At 37.2% G+C, this 20,531-nt stretch overlaps 1 protein-coding gene across 10 annotated transcripts in view; it reads right to left on the reverse strand.

Annotated features, from left to right (window-relative positions):
* Positions 1 to 20,531, reverse strand: part of MARCHF1 (membrane associated ring-CH-type finger 1) — a 274,990-nt gene that overhangs the window by 40,537 nt on the left and 213,922 nt on the right. For 6 of the 10 annotated variants that reach the window (XM_069786351.1, XM_069786363.1, XM_069786308.1 and 3 more), the window contains 2 exons: positions 12,579 to 12,629; positions 11,987 to 12,028 (listed from right to left, as the gene is read on the reverse strand). In XM_069786351.1, coding sequence (XP_069642452.1) covers positions 11,987 to 12,028 — 42 coding nt within the window. In that variant the 5' untranslated portion in view covers positions 12,579 to 12,629. The remainder of the gene's footprint in view (positions 1 to 11,986; positions 12,029 to 12,578; positions 12,630 to 20,531) is intronic. The other 4 variants (XM_069786356.1, XM_069786371.1, XM_069786339.1 and 1 more) reach the window with 1 other exon arrangement.

Raw genomic sequence — 20,531 nt, forward strand, 5'->3', positions numbered from 1 at the left:
AGAACAGTGAGAAAATTAGAGTATGTTTTAAAAGGTTTTCAAGGCAATCAGATCTTGTAGAAGAGCTGAAAAATGTTAAACTGATGAACCTGAGAAGACCAAAGTGCAGGCTGCATCTCTACAGAGCTGATCACATTCTCAAACAGCAGGAGAGATATAAAACATGTTTAGTATGTGACAGTTTGCTCATAAGGTTGTTGCTACAAATTGCAGACTCAGTTGCTCAATACTTCCACTGAAAACATATTTTGATGGTGTTAACAGCAAACCATTTCAATCTGCCTCACAGTCTACTGGCAGCATAGCTGTATGGAATGCAAATTTAAATCCAAGGCTTTGTGATTCTTCAGAATCACTCACAAGGTACAGTACTGTGGGAAGAGGGTTCAATACAAATCATTCTTAAGGCTATGACCTTCCTTTCGCTGATAAGGGCATTAGCTTTTAGTATGCAGCCCTACCCCATTGTGAGCACTACTACCAAATGGAGACAAAATACTATAAGCCTAAGAGCACCAGATGCAAGGGAAGAATGACTATTAAGCAAGAATACAAAGTACAAATAACACAAAGATGTAAAGGCTGTCATCCCAAGCTTTTGTACTAGCAAATCAAATTCAGTCACACGTAGAGTCCATAATTAAAATTATTTCTAGCTCACCTTTCACAGACATTTTTGTGGTGTCAGTTTGAAAATTAATAGTACAAGCAAAAATAAATAAATACAGCAAGTACCTGCTGACACTTCACTTTTATCTAAGGTTCTTAATATCCATTATATTTCATGCATGGATCTTTTGGAAACATCAGTCACCACTATGTGCATTTTTGCTTTTAATGGGATACCAGCCGAGACTTAAGAACAGTGCTTTTGCAAGAAAATAATCTTCTAGCTTTAGGAATTCAAGGAACCTTTTTAACCTCTTGATTAATACCACAACAGCAAAAGTATTACTAATTCTTTACTACTAGTTCCACAAAATGAAACTCAGAGGTTTGAAAACTAAGCCAACATGAGAAATTAAATTGATAAAGCATTTGGGCACAACCCTTATGTTCAAATGGTTTTTCAATGGCTGGGTCCACCAGGCAGAGGAGGAACTTTATTGTGTCTACATACAGTGTAATGCTGGAAAAAAGGACAAGTATCAGTGAGAGAAATTGTATTTCATATCTCTTTTTCTACAAAAGCAACATTTCAATTACACATACTGTGAAGGAATATGAATTGTTCTTACATACATATTAGAAACAGATGGCATATGTACAGTTGGGTATATAATCTTTTTCCACCACAACCTCTGCGATTAGTTTTAAGCGATTAGGCATACCTTAAGCTACTTAATGAGGAAAGATGTACACATCAGCACCAGAGCCACGTTGTTGGGCTACGTTCTGCTGCTGTGTGAAAAAACATCCTTCCAGACTAAACCCCAGGTGGACTGCTGAAGTAAATCCAGCCCTAGAGTCGAGCATGGACCTCTGAATTTGCCCCTCGTGACTAGCTTCCATTTCTTTTTTCCCCTCACAGCTGCAGGACTGTTACCATTGCTTCTTTCAGGATCTGTGTACTACAGGGATTCGGCTTGCCCTTAAGCGGCAGTCAGGTCACCCCCATGCTGTAAATGCAAGTTTTATATCACCTTGCCACAAGCATACTCTTCGAAGGGATAAGGAGAATGGCTAAACTGACCCAGTAACCTTACAGTAGGTCTGCACAAGTTCAAGAAACTTTCAGCAGCTGTTAAAGCAGGAAGTCAGCTAGACAGTTCTTAAGAGGGCAGGAATCAAGCCAAAAATGAAAACAAATTCCTTGAAAAGCTTTTACACTTATTATTTGGGACTGGAGACAGGTGGAAACCTGATTATTTTAAGATAAAAATTACATTACCAGTTTGATTGCTTAAATCTTACATTTCACTTTCAGCTGTAGAGGTCTGGACTGTTTCAGCCCTGCTCAGTCAAATTTACTTTCTAGTTCCCCTGCACTGGCATAATGATGTTATGTTTAGTTGCACATAACTCAGAGGAAGGTTTATTTCCTTCTAAAATAATTTACATCAAATTCTTAAAAAAAAGAACACTTCTTGCTTGTTTGTCTAATCCCTATTGGAGCAAACCTGATATCTGGGCAGGCAAAAAGCCTATGCACCACTTAAGTCTTTGAAAAAAAGCAAGAAAATTCCAACATGCCAAGTTATGCACAAGATAATTCAGAGTCTTACCTGTCAGCAAGTCTCATTCAATAAGTTTCTACAACTTTTAAATACAAATTTTGGGGTTTATCTACTTCGAAATAGCTTTTAATGGTAAATCATAGAATCATAAAATACCAGGTTGGAAGAGGCCTCAAGGATCGTCTGGTCCAACCTTTCTGGGCAAAAGTACAGTCTAGATAAGATGGCCCAGCACCCTGTCCAGCTGAATCTTAAGTGTCCAATATTGGGGAAATGAAAATGAACTGATGGAGTGATTTCTAAAATGAAGAAAGTTAGTGTTTCTGATATTCATTATCTGATGATTAATTATGGACCTCACAGGTACTGGAGGGCCTTATTTTGTAAATAATTCCAGTCATATCTCTGTAAATTAAATAGGAGTGGAAAGACCTGTTAATGTCAGTTCTGTCCCTGCTACCACGTCATGAATATAATCATTCACTTCTAGTCATGCCGTTTTTAAAATCTTGTAAATTCCAACTCAGCTAGAAGCTTATTCCAGACCTTTACCTCCAAACTCCTTTGCTTTTTCACCCTACCCATGTTCCGACAGCATAAATTGCATCAGTTTGCTGCTGCCAACACTGCCTCTGGGCTTACCTCATTTCTTTTGGTAATATTCCCTCTTAGCCATCTCCTCTACAAGCTATGCATCCCAAACTCATTTTTAAAAAAGTATGTTCTTTTAAATCCAGCCTCACAGTAAAGACACCTAAAGTAGCATTTAGTCAGTTGGTGTATTTACAGAGCACAGCATCCAGCCATATGGAAGTTCCAGGTTAGGTCCTAGAAGGGATATAGTTGTATCAGTACAGCATTTTGCTTCCTCTGAGTGGCAGAGCAGGCTGATGAACCCAACCAAGCACTGCCCTGCACAAGTTCCACATTTGTTGTTGGTGCTACTCAGAGTCTCTGCAATACTGTGCTGCCACACAACACAGCATTGAACAAGTCCATCATCCCTGCTCATAATATAAGCTTTCTTTTATTTTTAATAATTTTTACTGCTAGTTTTAGCAAAAAGATCTTTTAAGTACATTGAGTTTATTTTAAAGGCATATCTGACAAACCAAAACATGATCATTTGAATATATTCTGCTCACATCATATGAGTCCAGCTCTTATGGGAATGTATACGCAACAGATGTTGGAAACAGTCTCAAGCACACAATTATTGCTATAATTGCTATCCTATTGCTATATTGCTATTTAGCACATTGAATATTTTGAGATACTGTATTTATTGACTAGAGGGATCAGACTGATGCTGCGGACTCCAATTCCACTTGGCAGGCAGAATAATGAATATTTTAAAAAATAATATTCCTTGAACAAATGTCTACTTCAGACAGCTATATTGTACAGCTCACTGGAATGGGAAAACTAAACAAGCACTGTACTAATTTTATCATAGCAAATTATATCAGCAGCATAATTAAATGTGGTAATTCAAAATAAAGTTGTCTGACAATAAGCAAGGCAGCTCATTTCTCTATGCCATCAACACAAGGAAGATGTTTGAGGGATAATGCCAACTCCAGCTGATTAGATTTGGCATTTCAAAAACATTGTTAGTAGAGAGAGATTCCCCAATCACCACCTTCTGCTGTCTTGGCCAGTTTAGATGAACTTTCTAATTGCATAAGGATATGCAATTCAATTAACAGACATGACAGGGCACTTATCCATAATTATTTTTGGTATCTTCAACAGGATTTGACAGTATGCTTTTCAAACAGAATACTGGTAAATAAGGAGTCTTCAGGACAAGTGAGATGATAATCATTTATCTGACACAAGGGGACTTCAATATCACACAGTCCATGTTAAAAGACTGCAGCAAAGACAGAAATGGGGGACCGAATGAAGTTCAACCTATGAAATAAATAAGAATTTCAAATCACAATTGCCTTTACTTTGGTGTTCAGGATCTGATAGAATTTTCCAGATAACAACAAAAAATGAGAGCCCTCACTGATGATCTATTGTTTAACACTGCATGTTGAAACTAGTCCAAGAACATGAGTCAAGTTGTGCTCTTCTTAAGAGGAGAGAAGGGCTCTGCTTTGACCTAACAGAAAAGCTGAGTGAAAACACCTTCCACAAGTGCAAAGCATTCATATAGGAATGGAGTTAAGCTTTAAAATAACAAACCAGATGTAATGGACAGCTGATATAAAATGGCCTCACAGATATCACCAGAAAGGCTAGTGAATCCTCTAATGCCTCTGTTCTGAATAAGGAAGGCCAGAGGCATTCCCAAAGCTGCTCAGCTTACAACAATGCTTAAGTAGAAGGTTGCAGAAAATTGAGGGATGACAGGGCAGACAGCAAATATGACTAACACTTTTATTCTCCTACTAAGTATGCTTTATAGCAGTGATACATCACAGAATCCTCCAGATCCCACCAGCCAATACACTTAAAAAGCTGAAACTCTATCCTGTTAAAATAATGGCACACCAGGGAATGGATACCTTAGAAGATTAGAGCAGTTTGCATGGCAATAAGCTCAGCAGGAGATCCAGTCTGTGTATTTTCACCTGAAAATTTCTGCTTTGTAAACAATGCGACTTTTTGTGGAAACCATCCATCTTTATACACTTTTATTTGGATAATACCTCAGATCTAAAAAGATCAAAAACATGGTGGAAATTACCCAAGCCAGGTGTATCTTACAAAGCGTGTCTTGATGGCATTTGAAACTTATGCACATGGGTTTGAGGGAGGGGGGGTTCTTGGTTTTGGTTTGGGTTTTTTCTTTTCTTGGTTCTTTATGATGGAGTTCCTGCTTTGTGCTCAGATTTCAAAGTTGTTATACTCTGATTGATGGTTTTACAACAACCGTTACATTAACTGATAACTCAATTTCTATTACATTTTCTTTCACAGATTTTTTTTTAAATTATTCCTTGCACATTTCTTCCCCAAACCTTTTCTTTCTCTCCTGTCCTCCTTCCCCTCCTTCCACCTGCCTCTGAAGAGAAGGAATAAAGGGAAAAGTAAGGAAGAAGAGGAAATAACTTTATGATTCTGCTGAACAATACCATTCAGAACCTTTGAAAGTCAGTATGATCCTGTTATAAAATAGTTTGAAATCTAAATCACTGCAGCAGGTTCACTTTCCATCAAAGTAAAAGCAAAACTGCAAGTGGCAAATCTATCCTACTATTTAAAAAATGAAATGAACAAAAGCAATTGCAACATTGACTTGTAGATTCAATAAGCTTCTTAATTTATTTTCTGTTGTCTTACAGATCTATATTAATTTTTATTTTAAAGGTAGAGGTTCTACTCAAAAATCCACTTTTTCTATAGACATAGAAGCACTGCTAGCTAAGCTTTGAATTATCAGATGGATTATAGTTTGCAAAAGTCTTTGTACTGCAGCAATGCAATATTTTTGATTCATGATTCTCTTCAAGAATGCACCTTTCTAGGCATTATCACTTTCTTAAGAAAAATGTTTTGTAGTTCTTATAAAAAAATACACTGATGTAGGCAATTGAAACAAAGGATGGGCTGGTCTCGATACAAAAGGTCCAGAGCCCTGAGACCAGCAGTTTTTGACTGTCTGGAAGGAGCTAAATGCAAATTTAGCCTGTAGGAAAGGTGAAGCACAAATATGCATCTTCTTTGTTACTGGATTTTGTAGTACTTTAGTTCTAAAGGTTGTCAGTATCAGTATTCGGAGAACATCATTTAGACTGTCTCTTCCAAAGAGGGCATGTCTTTCCACATATCCCTCTATCTGCAAGACTTAAAGCCTCAGAATATTTCTATATACCAAACAGCTTTCAATCATATGACATTCCTGCCATTCTCCCTCAAGTTGCATATGTATGTGAGTGCACACACTCACCATATTCTTTGTTTGGTCTGATGGGCTATGCAGGAGACAGACTGGATAAATTCCCATCTGTGAGGATATCATTATTATATGTGAACAACTCTACTCTGGTGTGTATTTGATATCTATTTATTCCAGCCCTAAGGAAGAGAGAAACCTAAATGCGCCAGAGCAAAAAGAGCTGTAGAAAGAATATTGAAATGACTAAGCCAAGAGACAGTGAAACCCTGACAATGCACCGTTATGAAAAACAGGAGACATATTTTTTTTGAAGTGCAATAAACCTCAGACTGCAGAAAAAAGTAATTTTGTATCACTGTAGAAATAAAGTTTGCTTAATGGAATTCTTTTTAGGACAAAGACCTGAAATGTGCTTCTGAGTGCCGTGGTGAAAAAATAAATGCCATATAAAAATTTCCAGGAGTACATATGGAGCAGCTATATTATAGACCATAATTCTTGTTGAAAACTAAACAATAAGCATATGTAATAACTTGCATACCATGTCTACTGAAAACAAATCAAATCTACTTCTCTCATATGGTATTGCATATCATAGGATAGGACTGAAATCTGTGGTAACACAATGTCTTTGCAGAAATGGAAATTATATATAGGCATTATACACAAAGTAAGCTTGTATAAACACGTAAAGTTGTGGTACTTAACACATTTCAAGCATATATGCAATTTTGTCTGGATATGTCAATGTGGCACATTTAGGTATACTCAGAATACACTGTTGGTAAGAATTCTGATTTAATAAAACAGAACCTGTATAATTTCATATATTACTGTATGAATACAATCTTATTTTTGCATGTATTCCCTCTCATTAGAACATGAGTTTAAAACAGGTCAAGTGTATCCAAGAATAAATTGAAAATGTATTCTTTTCTGATGGTTGTCCCCCGGAACTGAGATGCGTTTAATGCAATTTTATTCAGAAGTTCAAATTTCAGGTAGACTTAGGTAAATTCTACAGTCATGCCTTTTGTTATGCTCACTGTAAATAAATTGTATGGACAAGCCACAAAGTATTCTCTAGACAAAGAAATCAAACAGTTACATGTAAGAAGGAAAAGAAACTGCAGCAATAGTTATTATGCCATTGTATCTAGTTCTTGCTTTTTGCCATTCTCTGCTTTATGTTTTGATGAACAAAATACTTTTCACTAACTTGCTTACTTTGTGCTGTTGTTTTTTACAGTAGATGAGAGTTAAGAGTCAGGTCAGTCTTCACCTTTGATATTAATGATTCTGTTTATGAGCAAGAAGAATCATTTAGATGACTAACATAACATTTACACTCATATTTTAATGCCGGTTTTGTATACATGGTGTTATTCACTGTAATGGCACTTTTGAAGGCTGACATTTCAGACTTTACAAGAGCAAGAACTTATTTTTTTTCTTGGTTCATTTCCTTTTTGAAAGGTCTAAGTTTTCCCTCAGTTGCCCACTACAGTAATCTAGAAGCTATACTTGGAAAGGATGGAGCTACATGATTCCTTGAAAAAAAACAACCCACCAATCTGGACATAAATTGTCATTTATGATTAGTGTGAAATTGGCAAAGAACACTAAGAATAACAAATGTGGATCAACTTGTAGCAGTGCAGTCCCTTGTAGAAAAATGCAAGGTGTCACAAAATCAGTCTTTACGATTCAGTCATGTAACAGGTACCTTGGAGATGCTGCAATCCCCTTTCAGGCTATTGAAGTCCACGAGATGAACTTCTTTAAAAGGAACATTTAAGTTCCTTTATGTTTTTTCCACCATAAAACCTCTCATTTTTGCTTACAATAATTCAGACAGAAAATATTATGTATTCTCTGTTGGTATCACTGCCAAAGACATGGTGGTATGCTTTACCCATTAAAAAAAATGAATAGTGTGCAATAGTGAGTTCTGCTTCGAGTTGTATAAATCACCCAAACTGTGATACAGGACTCTTCATACGTTCACCTCATACTGACAGAGGATGAAAAGTTAGAGAATATCAAAGCCTATGTGAAAGAACATTCCATTTTAATGGAAGAGATTAGATGGAAATTTATAATTCAAAAGGATAAAATATTGTATTATATATTACATAAATTGATACTCTGTGAAATGTATTTCAAAATCACAAACTGAGTAGCTCAAATCAACAATCAATAAATTGGCAACAATAAATTTTTGATCTAAAACTTTAGTGGGCACTACTTTGACATGCTGGTGCCTTTGGTTTTCATTTGTATCTTACTGAAAGGAGCCCATCTTGACATAAGAAATCAGTAGAGAAATTGCATAAACATATAGTAAAATCAATTCTTTCCTTCTTTCCTTTCTCTGTTGTTTTTCTTATTCTAAATTAGACCAATGAGTACTATCACACAGAATATTCCGAAACGATCACCTCACTTCTTCCTGATGTAACTCAGTGGAGTTTTATTAGACAGATGCTTCAGAGACTTGTAAATAAAAAATGTTCTAACACCTGCTCCAGGCTTTTGAGAAGCAATTGAGCCAAAGCAAAAATCAGGCAATTTGCTCCAAGCCTGAGTTTCTCTGCACTGAAAAATAAGCCCAAAGTTCCCATCAGAGACTTTCAAATCTTACTGCTGAGAGAGCATCCTTCTCTAAGGAACTCTTGAATGATAATTAACATGCAGAAAGATAATTACAATGTGTTAGAAACATTTCTTCCAGAAAGCATTTTAACATAACCAGACAGCCTCAGAAACACATATAAGCACAACCTCTACAGACTGTAATTCAAACACAAGATTTGTTCCACTGGTTAACCACTACAGAAAGAAATGAATCCACAAGAACCTTCTCAGACTAGCTTTCCTCTTAAATTATACACATATTTAGGAACACATAACAAGTTTACCAGAAAAATATACAGTGCACAGAACTAAGCAGTGGCAAATACTTAACAAACAAATTTTTAATTTACTAGATTTTAAACACACCCAGATAAGATAATTCTAATTCTGAAATCCAGAACACTGCATAAGACTATATCTTACAAAGAATAATAAAGTTGCCTCTACTACCAGCACCATGGGAAATGGGTGGGAGAGAAATTCTAAGGGTTAAAAAAATAATAATTTAAAAACAGCAAAGCTAGTTTATAACTCACATTTCCAGTACTTCTATGTTTTTATTTATATTATTAGAGTAGATAGGTTTTGAAAGCCATAGTTAGTAACTAGGGCTCCACTTTGTCACTATGAGATAATATGAAATACAGATCAGTCCCAAATATGATCTATTATTCCCAATGCTAGCAGGGCAGAAGGCAAGAAGACTTGTTTATTGATTCTACAGGAAAAATATAGGTTATTACCAGAAGTGCAGAAGAAATCAGACACTGATACATTTTCCTAATTGTCTCTGCTTGGAAAACCAACTGAAGCAGTTGCTCTTGGACTTCCAGGGCAGTTTTATTGATGTACAGGCTGAAGTGAATGAACGAATGTCCCAGGTGGATATTCACTGAAGACAGCCACAGCTGACTGTCAGTCAGGAGTACCAGGAAACAGGCAGACAGAATTGGGCAGAGTACAGAAGAGTGAGAGTACAAAATTATGTGAGATTACTTCCAAAACCCTGCAATTAATTCAGTAGTTACCCCACAAATGGGATATTTAAGGTCACCATAATGAGCTGGAAAAGAACACAGAGATGGATCAGCAAATTAGTTTGAGCAAATGCTCTCTCTCCCTCTTACCCGCCGACCAAAATGGTGCAGGCATGGCACAGGAGCGCCAAGGGCAGGAGGTGTAAAGCACGGTGTCTTACAGGGACAAGGGGCAATAGGAGCTATAGCCCTACTACACTTAGTTTTCACGGTTCATGTACGCTTGCCTACGGATAAAACAGTAATTGATTCAGCGCTCAGTCAGGTTAACAGAATGCAAGTGCAGGATTTTGCCTTACTCCTGCCATATTGATGAAATACTCCATTATACACATAAAAAAACCCAGAAAAACAAAAACTTTCACAGGTAAAGCTACATAATTTCACAGTTAATGAAAATAATTTGTAAATATTCCAGTTGGCTTAATTTTATAATAGTACACGCACAGAAACATATTGGCCAGCCACTGTTTTTACCTAGTAACATGTATTACAGTAGACTTTACAAATAATTTCGTACTGAAATCGTATCTAATTATGTTAAGTTTTGTCCTTTCATTTGCCTAAAATAGTTTATCACTGAAATTCTTACCAGGAACTTATATGCAAGATAAGACAAGTCTCTGCAACATGCTAAATTTCTGCACTCTCGATGGACAGCAAAAATGAATGGTAAAATTGAAGTGTTGACTCCGCCCCCCTCCCTCCCCGCCGGGACTGTTTGATTTTAAAATCTATAGATTCAGTAGGTATATACTAACGACTACCTGGTAAATAACAAACAAACCAAAGCCATTCCTTCTCATTATGTCTAGAGAAGACACATTCAATGTTCAACAATTCAGTTTAATCTGTAACACCATGTAATTCAGAGTTAATGTACCTAGTATGCAAAATTGCCCAAGCATGCACTGCAAACCTCAGGTGTCCTTTCTGAATAAACAACTTAAGAGCATTATGAAACATGAAGCTGCATTTGCAAAACCTTTGCTGCATTCCATTTCACAAATAGGGTGGTACAAAATCCAGTGATATCAGGGAACGTACACTCTGCCCTGGGGCAGGAGCTCCATATACAACCAAGGGTGGCATACACAATACACAGTAACTATTAAAATGTAACTCTTTATTTGACCCTTTTTAGCTTATTCGTACAGTCAAATGAAAGCAGTAAAAGACAATGTTTTGATTACTCTATATTTTTAAGATAAAGACTTTCTAATTTTCTGTCAATTGACATTTATTATGTGTACAAGATCCATGTGCGATTTATATTCTGGACAAGACACTGCACAGAACTCAACTCTTGCCTTTGGTATGTAGTTTACATCACCTAGAAGCTTCCAATCTTATTCTAAAGTGCAATACTTGTTACTATTACTTTGTGCCATGTGATATTAACTTGAAAAGTCAGGTGCTCGCTTTTCTATGTATACACACATATATACCCTCCTGTTTTACAAAAAAAAAAGCATTTTGAATCAGTCAACAAAGTGGAAACTGGATTTCCAATCACATGTCTCTCAGCATTTGAAAAGCTTCACTGGCAGGTAGCATCACATAGGAAAATTGATACAAAAGAATGAATGATGCTATACATCAGAAAAAGATTAAGTACATGCCTGTAAACCTTGCTTTTTTAACACTACTTAAAAAGGTACATGTACCCCTTTCTAACAGGTATTTAAACTGATTCCTGAAGAAATTACTTCAAAATAGATGTTAGTCACAGCCACGTTTCACATGTCAGTGAATATATTTATGCTTTGTCACAGTGTAACCCACGCAAGTGACTTAAAAATAGCAGAAAAAGTAGTATCAAATCAACATAGATTTACAGTAATTATAACTATGGGCATGCATTTAAAACTCTTAGTGAAAGTAATACATAAAATTCACTGTGATCAAACTTGTAAGTATATAACTATAAACTTTTTTAAAATAGGCAGCAAGTCAGTAAGAGATTCAGCCATATCCTACAGCAGGCTGGATATATTCTACACATTTTTCCCTGCATTTTTTTTTCCTTCTTCACGTAAAAGAGCAGAACCTAACATATAATAGTTTCTTTAATTCAAAAATCACAGGTGGGTCTTTTTTATGGCTCTGAGAAGGAAACAGTTTTACAGTGTGTACCCCACAAACAATAATATTGTGGGGAAGGAGTTTAAGGATACTGTGCTTGCACCGGATGCAAAATATTTAATCTTTTGATACAAACATAATACATGGCAGATGTTTAGGCTGGGATTCAAACAATTATTGAGTTTTTTGTCTTTTACCTCCTGTATATCCTGGCTTTTTGGCATAGATTTCAGCCACATCTGAACCAAAAATACAGAAAAAAGGGGATTAAAATCAAAGAACTCCAGTACAAATCACATTTTGCCTTTTCCTAAAGTTTCCCTTCTCTGTTTCCTAGAAACTAAAAAGCATCTAGATATCAAGTCATGGCTTCAGTGAACTATAAACCCCTGTAAAAGGAATTAAGAATTCAGTCCAAAATGATGAAACATTCACAGCTTTACACATTACAGCTGTTGTTATTTGTGTAGGGCAAGGGGAGAAACAACAAGCAGTAATTCTATCTTAAGCTAAAGTGTTAATGTGACATTAAGCAGTTGTGGAAAGCAGGTGAAAAAATTGCAAGTGTTGTTTACTTATTATTATGCATGTTACAGTAATGACTAATTGTATATTTATACTTTAAGGTGGATTTTACATAGTAACCATAATGTTAGGCAGCAAAACCTTAAAATCTGACTTATAAAGAAAACATCAGAATATGCATATATGGTTAAATGGAGTACTGTATTGTATTTGATAAACTTAGTTTTCTTTAAATTCTATACAAAGGAAAGAGATTTCACATACCTTTGAAATGTTACTTGATCGACTTGTGGAACGCCCTGGGGATTTGTCATTCTGGAAAACAAAATAAAAAGATGAAAAAAGTTATGTCATTTGAATTCTACCTAAGAAGAAATTGTACTCTTTTTGTGACTTTGAGTACAGTTTCTCTTCCTCTATTTTTCTTCACTTTGGCTACTGACTCTACAATGGAAGGCAGCTCACCAAATAAACCATTACAATATTCATGTGAATTACATCAGCAAAAGCTGAAAAAAGTTCTGGAAGAAATTAATGTTAGCACTTAATTACTGTTGGTTTATTTTGCAGGGATTTTTAACAATATTTTGAGTGAAAGATTACTGTATCATCACAGCTTCTCATGAAAACTGGTACTCTGGTATGAAGAGGAATGTCTAATGACAAATAATAAAATCCACCTAGTTACACTACACACATCCCTGCTCAAATAGTTGAATTCAACCTTTCAGGAAAATTAGAACAGTAGTAGCTGACTTCCTGGCCAGACGTTCTCAAAACAACAAATTGTAACCAGTCATACAAGTAGTTCAATTTAACGTCTACTCCTCCATCCCCTCTTGCTCATGCAAAAACCACATACACACAAACCAACACCATAGGCTGTAATCTGTTAATAAAGTATATGTTGAATAGCTACATTTTTATAGCACTTCTTTTTTTTCTTCCTGGTATTCCAAAGGAGGAAGTGAAGCAGTGATTCAATAATTTGTCCAGTATTTACACTATCTCAGCAATAGATTCAACTTCATTTACACTGAAAAATTAAAAGGTATTTCAGAAACAGTGCTCATCCCCTTGGTAAATGCACGTATTTTAAGGAGATCATGGAAATATTTTTCTCAGCACTGAGAATGTAGGCTCAAACACTCAGGCGAAATATTCATATAAGCAAGATTCACTTTTACCTAGAAGGGGTTGAACTAGATACCATTTGTGCAAGTTTGTTAGATAACCTACTTGAGGAAGCAGAATAGAAAATCCAAAGTAGTCCTTTTACCTGTGCAGCTTAATTTGCAATGCATGCATCACTGTGGCAGGCAGACACATGCACACGTGTTCACAAAAGGCTTTCAATTTGGCTATGACCCACCTCTCCTCATCCTTCATTTAAGGAACTACAGACAAATACAGAAGCTGCCAGTTAAAAAAGGCTAAATTTCCTACTCCATTAATGTGCATGTCTAGTCTAGAAATTAGTATTTCCCCAATAATTTGTAACACAGAACAGTTTTGCAGTGGCAAAAATGACCAAAAAAAGCCCTTAGGCAATTTGTCAGCAAACATTTAGGAAAAAACACTTTGCCATTTTTATATGAAAAAAGCTGCTTTGGTCTCAACCTCAGTAAGCACATCCATATGAAAAATAGTTTCAAACCTACTTGTTTCGTATACCTACCGTATGTCTCTTCCTTCAGACTGTAGGTAGCTTATGTTTTTGTTCCAACCCTCAGCACCATCAATTTTTTGCACTGTAAATATTAATATACTGAACTATCTCTCTTTTTACTTTGTCTTCGTAGTACTGAGTAGCACAACGGACTCTTGCCCTCTAAAAACCAGCATCACTGAACTCCCTGACCATACATCATTCTCCACTTTATTCTACCATACCAGCTAATTCTCAGGACTTAATCACCTTCAGGTTTGTGTGTCAGAGTTTATTAGGAAGAATTAAAAAAAAAAAGTTATTCAAGTTATATACTCATTTATTATATCTTGTCCTTGAGGTTGGCCCCACTTTGAACAAGGAAGTGAACCAGATGATTCTTTCTGACCTGAAGTATTCCATGATTCAGATATTACTTCTGTGATATATTATCCACTGTAGCTTTGGTAATAAATTAATAATAGCTTATCCTTTCTAGATAACATTAAATATACACATTTTTGGATGTCTTCATTTATATCCATAGAAAATACACTTTGGATATTCTGGGTCAACATTGAGAGAAGCTCTGCTTTGACCTCAAAATAATAGAAGTTATGGATCCATGAAAGTAATTCCCCTTTTGTGGTTAGAAATTATGCACGGGATCATAGCTGAGAAACTCCCTCCTAAAAGCATGCAACCTTTATCCTCCACCATTTCGACCAAATAAATATTTTGGTTTTTTCTGACAGTGTAGTGAACTCTGGAATTCTAACTTCCTTTCTTTTAACAATCTGTCATCCAAGATTCATTTTCAAAATCTGTTTCCTGACTACAGCTCTCTAGGCTTTTTACATGATCCATTCTTCACTATGGCACATATCTCCTTCACTTTAGTTACAACAAGCTCCTGACTCTCTAACTGAAAACTCCTAGCATCCACACTCTGCAAAGTACTAGCTCATACACTGAATGGTCTAAGTTGAGAGAAAGAGTTCACATTGAACTTGCATGACTGTTCATACAAAGACAGAACAGAACAGAAAAGTTATGGCAAACTTTTCTTTTGAAATGTGTCCTTAAAGGATGTCTGTGTGCTTCTATTTTAATAGTTTGTGTTTACAAAGTACTCATGTTGTTAAGAATAATGATTCCTTTTCTTACTGTAAGTGAAGAGGAACTATCTTTATTGAAGAACTTTCTTCCTACAAGCTTGCTAAACACTAATAAAAAGACTTTTTTCCATGCATGCAATATTAATTTACATTTGAAAGGTTATATCCAGAGAAATATATGTTCACACATCTATAAATATTTTTGTGCATCAAGGAAATATCTTATCATGTCCTTCCAATCAGATTATTTCAAAGAAAGTAGCATTCACCTTTTAGAATTAAGACTTCTCAGCAGGAATTATTTAATGTCTGTAACGAGGGTTCTTGACCTCTCTGACATAGTTTTCTAAATTTACACATACAGAGTTCTGGCCCTTGAGCAAAGTGAAAACAAAATATTTAGAGAGCTCTCTTTCTAAAATTCTCAAACGTTCTTTTCCTCCAGTCAACAAAAGAGCTAAACAATGCCTTCCAAGACTCCTCCTGGCCATGACAGGTACAAGCTTTTTGGGTTCTATGTTGTATTACGCAGTCCACACTGAAATGCCTCTCCTTATTTCTAGACATCCTGTACCACCAATATGTCAACCCTTCTATCTTGCATTACAACCTGCAAACACTCATCAGGTATCTCTTCAAAACTGTGATTGCACAGAAACAAGTTCCTGTAACTATTCCACTGGAATATCAAGAAAAATCAGCCTGTGTTTGTAAATTTCCTAAGAATTCAGTTTTACCAAGATCACTTACAGGGGTATCATTGAAAATGCAATTCAACCCTCAGTATAAATTCTGGGAGGAAGACAAAAGAGAAATAATGCCACAAAATTTCAGATTATGACATGTTCATGAAACTGCTTTGGGAGGAACGTTATATGCACCTGTCCCACCACATCATACCAAGACAACAACTCTGTATGTAATAAGGAATTAAAATAATTAAAAAGAAAATAATTGCAAAATCTCTCTTTTTGTGACAGTAAACTACCTCCTAAAATTTCATTTCAGCACAAGACCGGGTTTTTGAACTGATATTATGTGCTGTGACCAGCTGAAATTTAAGCCCATTAAACTTTCTGATGCTTAAAGATACAGTTTTTCCCAACATGCAAATGTGCCTTACATTGCTAACAAACAGATTTTTCATTAAAGGAAGAGAATAAAACTCTGGCTGGGTAGAGGAACAGGGTAGTAATAGCAAATTCCTAAAATACTGCTGTGAACAGTTCAGGCTCTCATTCTAAAGAGGCAAGTGGTAGATTAGCTGGTTGCTTTCTGACTCACACTAAATATTCATACACACGATTAATGATTTTAAGTCTTGCTGGGTAGCAAATCGCATCTTAAACTAACTAATCCATTTGTCAGGTTTCCGTCATTTAGCTGCCCCTTGCTCTGTTCTGGCTCTGAGCATCACTCGGCTGAGCCAGGCAGCTTGTTAAAGGATTGCACTGCATCTCTCTGGAGAGAGCACGAAACCATCAAGAACTAATCACAGTATCACAACTCACAGGAGAATCTTAAGCAACAATTTCTGTCACACATATACACCCAACCCACCCCCTCAAAAACCCTTTGCACAAAATATTTTGCCTTTGTTTTCTTTTCTGCAGGCTCTAACCTTTGCATCCCAGTGGTGCAATGTGCTGCTTCACACACCTGCGCACAGTCCTCAGGCTTAGAATTCTATACATGATTGCAACAACAGATTTTCTTCAAGAAGTCATATCACAACATATCACAAAAATAAACGTCTCCTAAATTGTTGTGGTTTAACCCCAGCCAGCAACTAAGCATGACACAGATGCTTACTCACTTCCCCCCCGCCCCCTTAGTGGGATGGGGGAGAAAATTGGGAAAAGAAGTAAAACTTGTGGGTTAGGATAAAAATGGTTTAATAGAACAGAAAAGAGGAAAATAATAATGATAACACTAATAAAATGACAACAGTAATAATTAAAGGATTACAATATACAAGTGATGCACAATGCAATTGCTCACCACTCGCTGACCAATGCCCAGTTAGTTACCGAGCTGCACTCTGCCCAGGCCAACTCCCCCCAGTTTATATACTGGGTATGACATCACATGGCATGCAATACCCCCTTGGCCACTTTGGGTCAGCTGTCCTGGCTGTGTCCTGTGCCAACTTCTTGTGTCCCTCCAGCCTTCTTGCTGGCTGGGCATCACAAGCTGAAAAATCCTTGACTTGAGACTAACCACTACTTAACAACAACTGAAAACATCAGTGTTATCAACTTTCTTCTCATACCTAACTCAAAAATATAGCTGTGGTGGGTTGACCCTGGCTGGATGCCAGGTGCCCACCAAAGCTGTTCTATCACTTCCCCCGCCCTCCCTCAGCTGGACAGGGGAGAGAAAATATAACAAAGGGCTTGTAGGTCAAGATAAGGACAGGAGAGATCACTCACCAATTACCATCACAGGCAAACCAGACTCAGCTTGGGGAATATTTACTCAATTTATTACCAGTCAACCAGAGTATAGTAATGAGAAATAAAACCAAATCTCAAAACACCTTCCCTCCACCCCTCCCTTCTTCCCAGGCACAACTTCACTCCAGGATTCTCTACCTACCCCCCCCAGTGGTGCAGGGGGACGGGCAATGGGGGTTGGGGTCAGTTCATCACATGTTGTCTCTGCCGCTCCTTCCTCCCCAAGGGGAGGACTCCTCACGCTCTTCCCCTGCTCCACCGTGGGGTCCCTCCCATGGGGGACGGTTCTCCACAAACTTCTCCAACGTGGGTCCTTCCCATGGGCTGCAGTTCGTCATGAACTGCTCCAGCGTGGGTCCCTTCCACAGGCTGCAGTCCTTCAGGCACAGACTGCTCCAGCGTGGGTCCCCATGGGGTCACACGTCCTGCCAGAAAACCTGCTCCAGCGTGGGCTTCCCATGGGGTCACAGCCTCCTTCAGGCACCCACTTGCTCCGGCGTGGGGTCCTCCCTGGGCTGCAGGTGGATATCTGCTCCACCGTGGACCTCCATGGACTGCAGGGGGACAGCCTGCCTCACCAGGGTCTTCCCCACCATGGGCTGCAGGGGAAACTCTGCTCCGGCGCCTGGAGCACCTCCTCCCCCTCCTTCTTCACTGACCTTGGTGTCTGCAGGTTTGTTTCTCTCACATATTCTCACTCCTCTCTCCAGCTGCTGTTGCTGTGTGCCGTGCAACTTTTTCTCTTCTTAAAAATGATATCATAGAGACGCTACCACTGTCACTGATTGGCTCGGCCTTGGCCAGCGGTGGGTCCGTCTTGGAGCTGGCTGGCATTGGCTCTGTCAGACACAGGGGAAGCTTCCAGTAGCTTCTCACTGAAGCCACCCCTGTAACCTCCCCCCCCGCTACCAAAACCTTGCCACACAAACCCAATACAATAGCACTGTACCAGCTACTAAGACAATTAACTCTATCCCACCTGAAACCAGGACATAAATATAAGCACAACACAAGCCAAACAAATGTGGTTTTCCTTGCCTAAAGTCCCCTTCCACCTAGTACTACCTCACTGCATCTGCACAGGAGCCTCCTTTCAGCACTTTTTCACTTCTGGAATTTTGAATAGGAACAGAAACCGCTTTCACTTCACAACCTGAGCTATCAGATATGTAGATGATCTCAACTAGCAATGTCAGTCACTGAAAATCTAAAGAGTGGGAATTAACATAATTAAAATTGATGTGTGGACTTGATATACTTATTTCAACAGCTTAACATGAAAATGGAAAGACAAAAACACAAACAGGCAACATTTGCTTTAACTGATAAACAAAAACGCCAGTGCCCATAATTAACTAAGACATAAACACACTGTGTAATTACTGGGCATCATGCATAATTTTACTGTGGAACACAGAATGTTTTCAATACCAAAGAACATCTGGGTTCAAAGTGCCAACTCACAGATGAAAAGTCTGCTAGGAATACTAAAGACTGTGATGTAGATGCACCCCTTAATTAAAATAATAACAACATATAACTATTAATTAAACTAAACAAAATATCAACAAAATACAGGTAGTACAATATGTATGGTTTATATTATTCATATAGACTATATCACATCTATATGTATAAATAAAACATCTAAATTTATCTATCTATCTATGAATGTATTTATATGTATAGTTATGTAAATGCAGTCATTCTTTTCCTAGTTATCTGCTACTGGACATGGCCAGGGTAAGGATAACAGTCTCTCCCACAGTGTGGCTACTCTTACATTGTTCAAGAACTATTTCACAGTTTCTCATGTTGGGGCTCTAAATTATTAAAACAAATACAAGTATATACATATTTATTTATGACTATTTGTGCCAAGAAGATAATGACAATGTTACAACTGACAGAGCATAAAACCTGCCTCTTGGCCAGCCTTTTCTCTATGGAGAAATGTGCTGTACATATTTTATCTAATTTTTTCATACTTTCAAATATTCAACAGTTAGCCATATAACTTCTCTTATAAATGAATCATACCACTAAATCACCAAATATAAAATTATTAGTAGTTAAGTCTATATTTAAAAATGTAAGAAAATTTATGTCCCTTCTTTGTAAACAAATAACTTGCCATTCTAGTAAATTTTAACTTCTCTAAGAAGTTCAACATTCATGTGAAATCACCTGCAAGGTCACTAGGCAAAAAGCCTGTGGAGAAGGAAATCTAAACAAACTGAAGGTCTCTATTGCACAGCTGTGCAAAACCTGCTGACTATCACAAACAAACCTTCTGAGGATGCTGAAGCATTTCAAACATGCCATTCTGACTGTGGAAACAGACTACATAATCCAGTGTGACATAAAGAAGTTAGTTTTATTAACCTAGAAGTTGCATATTTTCCATATTTATATGTGGGTAGAAGAGTAGATAGCAATCATCAAGGAACCTCCCTACTAGCGGGCTCTTGGGTAATCTTACATAAGATTAACGGACAGGTGCTTTACTTGTCATATGCCCTGTTACTTTTTTTGCAACTATGGTATCTTTGTGGCCAGAGCTGCAGCACATAAAAACTGCACATTGGTACTTTCACTGCAATAAGGTTTGGAGTTAAATGTTTTAGGCAGTTATTTTCTTCTTCACCATTTTTTCCTCTGAACAGAAATCTACAATGCCACCAACTGCATGGCACAGATGTATCACTGTTACTTATAGCTGCTTCTTGCACTGGTACCTCTAGTGGGCTAGGGTCCTTTCATATCTTATACTATCTTACTCCACATCCATCTTGCTGGACTCAGTGTGGCAGCTTTTTTTTAGCATAAGCTGCTAATAAGCATGATAAATATATCAGAATCATATCAACCATCCTTTTGAGTTGAAAATGCTAATTACAGTTTAATGAGGCTCAGAGCAATTTCCATCACAGGCCAAGATGAGTCAATAGCATGCTTGCTGTTACAATATAAGGGTTTCACAGTGATGCTTCTA

Source organism: Haliaeetus albicilla, chromosome 1 (assembly GCF_947461875.1).
Source record: "Haliaeetus albicilla chromosome 1, bHalAlb1.1, whole genome shotgun sequence".
NCBI classification, from domain to species: Eukaryota; Metazoa; Chordata; class Aves; order Accipitriformes; family Accipitridae; genus Haliaeetus; species Haliaeetus albicilla.